Below are 10,170 nucleotides of genomic sequence, written 5' to 3'. Positions count from 1 at the left end.
AAGGGCGAATCAAGCAAAACAAGAGAAAGAGACAGGGCAGTGTGTTCAATGACAATTCGGAAAAACGAGAGGAAAGCATCCGCAGGATTTTGCTTTTGAGGAAAGGAAAGATAGCGTGTTTGAGAAAGTAGAATCCAGGCACGATGTTAAAGACAAATCAGATAGAAACAGGGTGAAAGACCAGACGGCGGGCTTAAAAGAAAATTCAGGCAAGTGGGATGAAGAGATTGAAGAATGCGTTTTGATAATTCAGGGCAAAGGGGGGAAAAAAGAAAACAAATAAAATGTTGTATCCAACAGCTCTTTTTAAAATTAGAAGTTTCATGAAAGAATAAAACATATTTGCAAACTGCACATGATTTATTACAAGAACAATATACAGCTGGTTTCATGTTTTATTAAAAGTACACTAACATCATAGTTAAACACATACACTTTTCCTGCGTTTAATTGTTCATATTCTCATATTCATTTTTAGATTAATTTATGCATTGTCAGCAATATACCCCCCCACCACCACCACCACCAACCCAAAAAAAGGTCAGCGTTTCAGTTTCTGTTGCTGAAATGTAAAGCTCGGGATACCTTACTGTTCCAAAACTTCCTTCTTGCGCATTCTTGACCTTTTGGATCATTTTAATTTGAGAAACCTCCAAATATTCTGATATAGAACAACCGTTTTTTCTTAACTGTGGGCCTATTTTTATTCGGAGTTTGTTCCTGAGGCGTAACACCAATCCACCCTCTCATATTAACCCTGCTGTAAAGTCAATGGGTAAAAGTCACACCGTCACAGCGTATTAGACACTTTTCAGTAATATAATTTGAATATCCTATTTTTTTTAACTACAGAAGAATTTATTGGGGAAGAAAACAAAAGAATAATATAACTAAAATAGAAATAAAATCATTTGCAGTGGAATTTATTTGAAATGGAGAAGGAACAGAAAGCAGCATTTAAATGTGTAGACAGTAGTGTGTGGAAACGTAATTTGTTACACTAAAATTTCACAATTTTGATATAAAACTCATTGTGGTACACAGGGTACAACTATTAAATAATACAAATATAAATAACTAGAAGACAGCCTCTAGGAAACGAAAGTATAATCCACCTTTCAGATCATTAATACTTGACCACACACTACAAAGTTTCCAGATTTGTTTAATGAATTATGAGGACAGAAATGAAGCTATAGATATGTCTCTAAGAGGCTTTGACTTTTCTGTTTCACAAGAAAGGACTGAAAGTGGGCACGAAAACACATTTTTCTCAAATGTATCTAAAGCCCTTTAAAGGCCGCCATATTTGTTTGCTTTAAATCTGATTTAAATGAGCCTGGCTTCACATATTATTAAAATACTGGACTGGGCTGCATTTCTCCAGGAAGAAAAGGACAACCTTTAATAATAAATATGCTCGTCATCCCCAATACAATCAGTGTTTTACTTCGACTGAAACACTATGCAGAGAGCCAAATGCAATTCAGAAGTGTCAATTTCAGGCATCTAAAGTTGAAATCAACATCCAGTTCCAGGTTAAACATTAATATTTTGTAACAGTGATCTGTACTTTCGTTTTTGAAAGAATTGATAATATTTGAATATTCCAATTAAATATATTCCTTGGACAACCTTCTGAGATGACTGCTCAGTTGTATTTCTTAAAAAGGAAATGGAAATTTAAAAAAAACAAAAAAAAGATAATTATCAGTAGAGAGTCTAGAACGGACTGGGTTCAGGTTTAATAGCGTCAGCCCCACAAAATGCAGGTTTAAAGCAGGTGGTCGTAAAAAAAAAGCTCCGTCAGTTATGAAACGATCTGTCCTCAATGTACAATATGTCTTTAGCAAAAAGTGGAGTGCAGTATTTACATAGTGTCAGAGCTGCGTGTTTAATATCACAGACAACATCAAGGCTATTAATTTCTATAAAATGGAATCGCGCGGTATTAAAGACATAGGGTCGCCACATATTATGCTGGAATCAGGTCTTAGGTCTCACCAACAGAGCCGTGGAATAGAATAGATTTGTCTATGTAAGTGAATTCAAACAGGTAATTTGAAACAGTGCTTCAAAATAGGAAAAAAAATGTATTTTGGAACACAACTACTATTCTCCACAGTTCCTGACATGTTATGAAATACCACAGGACGCCCCTGTCATACTCTATCCTAACAAGTTTAAACAGTATTTTAATTGGATTTAACGGTGAAACGATGAAAAATCATTATCTATTAGGGCTTTGATGTCGATGGGCGGCGGTAAAAGGGTAATGTAAAAGTCGGGGTTGAAGGAAAGAGGGGCCTAGGGGCAACGCTCATAACAACAGACAATAAGTTGTAGTCAAACCCACTAAAATAGCACTGATCAGAATAAAAAAATACCCTGAAATATCCATAATGTTAAGTGCAGCCAGGATGTGCACAGCAATGTCTCAGTTCTTTTTTGCTGGTTCTTCATCTTACTTGGGTGTGTAGGCATGTGTATGTATTGTTATTGCATACTGCTGTTGTGGTGCATATATACATGTGTATTAGAACATACATAGACAATCTATTTACACGTTAATTATTCCATCTAATAGTGTCTATAGCCATCGCCTTGTGTATCCTGCAGCTTTGCGACTAGAATGTTAAAAACCCCAAGCGGCCAGATAGCAGGATCTCGTTAAATGCAAAGAGAAAGCTTGAGAGCACAGAGAGGAAAATTAAAACACACACACACACACACATATATATAAACAGACACTTCTCTCTTTCACACACACACACTTATACACATGCACAATATACTTTCACTCTCACCAACATACACACATACACTTCCAGCCACTCTCCGGATTCACAATGTGCCTCGTGCTGCTTTACTCTGGGCTGCCTGTTAGGTTTAATTTCGATGCAGAGTTGTTAAAGAAAGCTCTCCCATGACAGTGTGTGCTAGAGCTTTGACCCGGATTATAAAACATTAATGAAAGCAGCAACTGAAATCTACAACAACCTTCTCTAGGCAAGGCACAGCAGTCTTTACATCTCCAAAATGCCACTGTCTGGAAGCGATGGGCTCTTTCAAATCTTCTTCCGAATATTTTTATGCAAACACAACGAGCACATAACTTTAATGGTATTATTTAGAACATGGTGAGGAATTTATACATATATATGATTATTAAGGCCCCGCCGATTAATTTCCATAAATCTGTGGGATGGGAGACCCCTAAAATCTATACTGTCGATCACCGAGCAGAGAACGACACCACCAGCGAACAGATAACACAGACACAGCTGCGATAGATCTCTTTTATATCACTTTTTGTAACTGTTCCAACATAACAACCATTTTTTACAAGAATATTCCATCATACCCACAGAACAACGCCACAGTACAGCATGTTTGCAAGAGTACAACGCTTGTACTTTTTCTAGACGTTGTGTTCCTTTTTTAAAAAAGTCTACAGGTAAACAGGCTTGGCAGTAGTGATAGGAAAGTTTTGTTACAGGGTTAAAAACTGGGGAGAGGAGGTGAGTTTTGGAGGGGGATGGGGAACAAACAGGGGAAAAACAATTTTGTTTCCACGTGGAAAGTCAGAGACAATTGGGGGTTGGGGGGTGGGGACTTGTTATCGTAACAAAACAAAACTTTAATCAAGGTCAGTCCTGAATACAAATCAAGAACTTCAATCAACCTAATTCCAGAGTTCATGGAGACTTTTGTTTTTGAAAAAAAATCAAAGAAAAAAAGTGTCTTGGACACTCAAGACCAAAACTCTTATTTCTACAAAGGCAATGGGAATAGACACAGAATACAAGTGTTCTTTAGAGGGTCCACTGTGTGATAGTTCTAAAAACACATTTTCTTTATTAACATTTAGCAGTGCTCTCTTACAATCTGATCACTTTTTAAAACGTCAGTTTCGCCAATACTGTAGGCTAGTTGGTACGCTTAAAGCGACAAAAAGTCTCTTTTTTAAATGTTGTGCTAAATTCTTTTATTTTTTTAAAATTCTGATTTCAATTTTAATTCTTGGAGAACATAGCTTTGACGACATAAATCGCACTCATTATAAGAAGCAAAAGGTTATATCAAAAAATTATTAGTATAGAATCACAGGAAACCTGGTTTGGAACCAGAAAAAAAATACAAAACAGATATAGATACATAGACACAGGACAATTTTATAATTATTTGGAAAATGTTATTTTCCCCCTAATTTCTGATTCTGTTTTTTTTAAATGCGCATACGATGTTTTTTTTAATTTTACAAAAAAAGGAAAATAAAGACTAATATTTTACAAAATGATAAGCGATGCTTGTGGTAAGTGTGGTTCTACATATGATGCAGTTCAGTTCCTTTTCACAGAATAAATCCCACAGTCAACAGCTTGGCCTCTTGGAAGGTCCTTTTATTTTCACAGATATCATCCTATAGGAACTTTCAAGTCCTTGAATAGAGAGGGAGGCTCGCCTAAAATGCTTGTGTTTTTTTTGTTTTGTTTAGGGAGGGGTGTCCTTCTCTCATCACTGGATGGACATATAAGGCCAGTTGAAGCTGCTCCCCGACAGTAACATATCTCTGATGAGGGTTTCAATTGGGGTTTTACCTACCAAACGGACGAAGAAGAGCTGTTCGATGACCGAGGAGGAGACGGTGCGAAGAGAAGGCAGTCGCAGTAAGAGCTTGCCAAAGCGGCTCGGCTGGTTCGGGTACTGGCTCCTTACATATTCCTCCAGAGCACACTGAGATTTCTCCTGCAGGCTTTCTATATGGGCAGCATCCGACAGGCCACAGGCATCTTGACAGCCGAAGAAAAACAGAATTAGTGCCGCTATCAGTCGATCTTTTGTTTTATTTTAATCCTCGTTTATTGTTTTGATATCAATCCACACACTCTCTTTCTCTCTCACACACATATAGAGATACGTATACACACTCACACACTACTCTGCATGATGGAGGCGGACAAGCTATCTGATAACACGTCTCTTTCCTTATTTATGTTGCAAATATTACGGCTGATGGCAAAAAAAAATATCCAGCATAAGCTTTTAATTATAGGTAACAAAGACACTCTTAAATAATAAGTACAGATGTACGCCATTTCCCGCAGAGAACCGAGCCAGAGACACCAGTGTCTGGGAACATTGTGTGATAGATACTAGTACGTGTTATTGTTCCTATTCCTTTGCAGCATGTGTAACACACATTTCCCTTGCATTCTACGGCAATGCAGCCTTTTCCTTAGCTCTATATACTATACGGTGTAATCGTGTACCGAATTTTTTAAAAAGCATAAGTGATAAACAAGAAGACATGCAGCCCATGCATACACCATTCACAAAAGCAGGGCTATCATAATATGCTGAGAAATCTCTCCTTTGTACTAACAGTTTGGTAATATAACTATGTAAACATTGTGGTTATATTGTCGGTAACATTTTCCAATAAATGTAGAAATACATTTTAATGAAGACAACATTAATCCAGTTACTGGAGGCTAATGTTCTGCTCAAATTTACTTCAAAATAACATTTACTGAATGAAAAAGATCTTTTTTTATATGTGCATGCACATTTGCCGTACACTACTGAGTTTGAAGCGCTTTGTAAAACAAAAAGGGCCAGATTGTTGCGCTTTCTTTCAGGAAACGCTCGTGGACGATTTGTGAACACTTTCATTTATTTGCTTGGAAGCCGTAATTTAGCGTATGAATTAATAAAGTAAAATAGGAAGTTTGGGTCAAGACCCAGCACTTGGAAAGTATCCAGATTTAGAGGTTGAAAATACTATCCGGAAACCTAAGGTAAAACCACAACAAGCCTCCTGTAAGCTTCAGTAACTTCAAGCGGCCCTCACAAACAGGCCAGCCAGAAAAAAATGGCAAAAAAACACCCTCTCGATCACCCAAACGCTCTTTGCTTTGGGAGACTTGGACAGCTTTGAGAAAGGCTTCCCATGAATTCCCCTCTGGCTAACAATCAAAACAAGTTTGGTCAAAACTGGAGGAGGAGGAGGAGGAGGGGGGGGGGGGGGGTTGGTTGCGGATGTGAAGCGTTTGAACAGACCTATATAATTTCTATCTTTCTGTAATAATCTCATTACCAATAGTTTACGTTTTTTTGTCTCCCTCTTACTTTGATTGTTCTATTTACTAACAGTTCCTTCGGTGAAGTAATAATTTATCAAGATTTGGGGGCTGTTGAAAAGATGATTAATTTGTAATATTTACTGATCAATTTCCAATTGATTTACATCAGATTATGCTATTTAATAAAACCCTCCTGGTTAAAATAAATCATTGTTATAGCACTTGACTAATACCATCCTATACATAAATAAGAATTACCCACCCAAATCATTTATATCTGCTTTATCCTGTACTGCTACCGCAGAGTGAGCAACATTATTGATTTAGATCCATTTTACTGAACTTTCTGTTCCCCCCCCCCCCCCCACCCTGAACTACTCACCTGATGTGAATAGCACAATAGCTTTGAGACAGCTGTATTCTGCCGAGTCGACGTGGAGGGCTTTCAGTTTCTCGACTTGCTCCTGGAAGATCCTTATGTGATCCATGAAGGCAACGACCCTGTCTGCAGACATCGGCGAGGCATGGAGCCCAGCAGCAGCCAGCAGAGGTGCCACATGCAACGGCATCGAGCACTGGGCAGCATTGAGCACAAACAACTCACTCCAAGTCAGCCTTAGCAGAGCCACCTGATCTGTGATCTGCAGATCAGGGAAAAAAGGGATATTCCTGGCCCATTCCACTGCGCTGAAAAGCAATCGTGCAGCCAGCTCGCAAATGTTCTCGATACCCATGATGTTGTTGGGCTGCATACATTGACTCCCATACCGAGAGGTTGGGTAAGGCTCGGCCCGCAGTAGTAAGGAGATGTATCCAGACAGATAGCAATGGCCGTTCAAAGGGTCCCCATTCGTCAACGCGTACTGGCCTGGGTTTGGTTGAGTTGGAGGCATTCTGCCTCGCTGAACCGCTGACAGAAAAAGAAAAAAGGAGAGGAAATGTACATCCACAGAGCGCAGGACAACCCCCTCCCCGAAGCTTCAGAGGCGCGTTATTTTTATTACTATTTAAGATTATTTTTAAAAAGTTCACAAACAATAATAATCAGTGCAATTTCTCCATGTAAAAATACAATATGCAACGTTATAGAAATTAGGCATATAAAAGTGTAAATACTAAACATAGCTTTACCCGTCAGAGCACTCCACATTATGTCTGTTAAAAAATCCCAAACACATAACATTGCAGAAAGAATTGCTGGATTGCAAAAGCTCCCCCAAACTGCAACACCCACCCACGGTTACAATTGGAAAATTCTCCAAACATCTAATGCATGAATGCAAACGATTAACTTACAATTACAGGGGGGGAAAAGGCCGATGTATTAACCATTTGAATCCACAAAAAATATGCAGCCATGCTTGTAATTGTTAAACTCTCTCAACTTTGAAGCTGCGAGTTCGGGTTTTTAGCTTAAGCTAATTTTAAAAAAATATGTATTTTAAAGAATATGCATTGGCAAGTAACGTCTTTCTTTTTTAAAAAAAAACAAGCAATCATGTTTTACAATTAACTGGTTAGCCTCGTCAACTTTAGAATGACTTTGCAGCCAACGCATTTGGTCAGATTGAACCAAAATCGCGCAGTGAGAGATTTGAAGCACAGATCTCATATTTACAGCGATGCTTAATTAAAAATATTCACCTTCCCGCCTCATCCCAACTTTGAGGCATTTCTTCAGGCGACAGTACTGACACTGATTGCGGTGGTGTTGGTCTATAGGACAATTCCGGTTGGCACGACATGTGTACGTTAAGTTTCTCCGAACACTTCTCTTGAAGAAACTTTTGCAGCCCTCGCATGTGAACTGGCCGTAGTGCTTGCCGCTGGATTTATCCCCACACACCACACACTCGATATGCTGCTGCTGCTGGCTGGGTTGCTGCTTCTCGCCGCCTGGCTGGCCGCTCTGACTGCTGCCTCCGAGCGGGGTGGAGGGCGGCCCGAGCTGGCCCGGGGTCTGCGGGGTGTGGGGAGCACCCGAAGCCGCCTGCTGCAGTTGCTGCTGCTGGCCCGGCTGCGCTTGTGCAGACTGGCCGCCCTGAGCTCCGGCCACGTCGTCCTGATGATCTCGCCAAGTACTAACTACCATTGCCATATCTCGGGCCCAAAAAGTGCGGGAAAACAAGTTGATCGCACGGAATTTTTTTTTTGTCCTGTTGGTAGGGAGCAGAGTTGGATGGTGGTAACAGAAAATGAAAAAGGAAAGAGAGAGAGAAAGAAATAAAACTGCGATCAAAGCAACACACAGACACACACACACAAGGAACAGTGAATGAATGAGTGTTGATCAACAGTAACCGAAACAAATGGGGACCAAAAAAAATAAAAAAAGAAGATCCCGATCAGGGTACGCAAGTGTCGGGAGGCCAGATCCAGGGCAACACGCAGTCAGCCATTCAGGAAACCAATATAGGAGGGAACGAGGGGTTAAAGATTATAGGAGTTGGGGAAAAAAGAACAGAGGCGATCTCAATTCGAAGGAACACACACACACACGCACAGAGAAAAAAAAATAACCACGCGAACCGAAGTAAAGTATGGCGAGTGTTAAATCCCTTCTTCTCCGGAGAGGAACAGAAAATAGAAGACCTGAATTGTCAGAGAAAAAAAACTCACCAGGACAAAAAAAAGGACGGTCGACGTTAAAGCGCCCTATTTTCACCTCTCATGCGGAGTGGAGAGAGATAGAGAGGAAAGAAAAAACAACTAATAGAATATGCAAGGGGGAGACAAAATGAATGCGTTTAAACGGGAAGACTAGCGGAGCAATTTTTCCGAAAGGGGGATCTGCGCGAATGTCTGTATATAGTGAACTTTGACACTACTATTGAAACTGACACGTTTCTATGGAGATCGCTGCCTTATATGGAGCTCATGTCAAGGAGCCAAGAGAGGGGCTGTTGGCAACTGATAATCAAAGGCGACTGGTCATAGCCCTGAATTGGGGCTGGGGAGGCTAAGGTTAGCCAGCCTCCTGCACACTATTGGTTAGCCGTCTTATTTATTACCTACGACGCTCTGACAAGCAAAATTTACATTAGATCTCCTGCGCTGGTATTTACTTTGAGACCTTATTAGTATGGGTCGCCTGTGGTCACCACAAAAAAGCAACACGAGGACCCTGTGCTTGTAATAAAACAATGCTGCGAGCAGCCTCGAAATTTCAAATTATGAAAAAAAGTTAGTTGACAATCAAACTTTCTTTTCGTATTTTAATGGACCATTGTTTAAAAATAAATAAATAAACCGGGCTCCTCATCCCTTTTGTGTCAAAGAGAAAAAAATACATTTTTTTTAGCTGTTGCAATATTAATTCGGTGAGCGACTGTTTTTTATATTTCATTTTTATTCTGTTTTGAATTATGCTTTGATGCTTCGCTACAATGCCGGTGAGATTTCAATTGTGATTTGCAGAAGAGGGAAAGTTGCCATTGTGTTGTAGGCTGGGGAGCTGTGCTTGTAACTGTAGGATAAGTCCAGCAGAAAGTGCAGAGGCTGTTAACGTGCCTTGTATTTGACGTAAATTAAATCTCAGAACAGCTGTATCCGGCTGCCATCTAGCGTACAGTAGACAATTATCAAATATAATACACATACCCAGCTGGATAACCCACCAGATGGGCTTTTATTGAGGGATTTGTTTAATGCGAATAATTTATTGAATTTTAAAATAAGTATTTTAAACTTTTAATCCAAATGTTATTAACCCTGAAATTTCAGAATTAATCATTATATTAGAGGAACAAATGAAAACTCCGATTCAAACAACGCAGATTATTATTCGTTTCTACGTTGCGCTGCTCCACAGTTATAAAGTTGGAGCAACGTTTGAAACTTCACGATGCAATTTTATCACCTATTTTCTACAAATTAGCCATGACAAAAAACGTATCTCTAATAAAACCAAATAGATTCTAAGTGGCAACCAGTGTACTATCTATATGATTAATACACGTATTGCACTCATTCCTTCCTTTTAATATTTAGTTTGTGCAAAAATAAAGCGTAAGCTCAGCTTGTCCAACCTTTATAAGCGTTTATACATCTTAAAATAAGAAACGCCAGCGGCCTTTTGCATAAT

At 39.4% G+C, this 10,170-nt stretch overlaps 1 protein-coding gene across 1 annotated transcript; it reads right to left on the bottom strand.

Annotated features, from left to right (window-relative positions):
- Positions 1–341: 341 nt before the first annotated feature.
- nr2f1a (nuclear receptor subfamily 2, group F, member 1a) lies at positions 342–8,929 on the bottom strand. The gene is made up of 4 exons (XM_067982835.1): positions 8,706–8,929; positions 7,731–8,242; positions 6,469–6,996; positions 342–4,793 (listed from the first exon to the last, which is right to left on the bottom strand). Exons 2-4 carry the CDS (start codon positions 8,182–8,184, stop codon positions 4,519–4,521), a joined length of 1,257 nt encoding a protein of 418 aa, XP_067838936.1. The 5' UTR covers positions 8,185–8,242; positions 8,706–8,929; the 3' UTR covers positions 342–4,518.
- Between the last annotated feature and the right edge of the window lie 1,241 nt (positions 8,930–10,170).

This window comes from Heptranchias perlo, chromosome 4 (assembly GCF_035084215.1).
Source record: "Heptranchias perlo isolate sHepPer1 chromosome 4, sHepPer1.hap1, whole genome shotgun sequence".
Lineage (NCBI taxonomy): Eukaryota > Metazoa > Chordata > Chondrichthyes > Hexanchiformes > Hexanchidae > Heptranchias > Heptranchias perlo.
The sequence above is the reverse complement of the archived record's forward strand: the minus strand, read 5'-3'. Positions and strand labels throughout refer to the sequence as shown.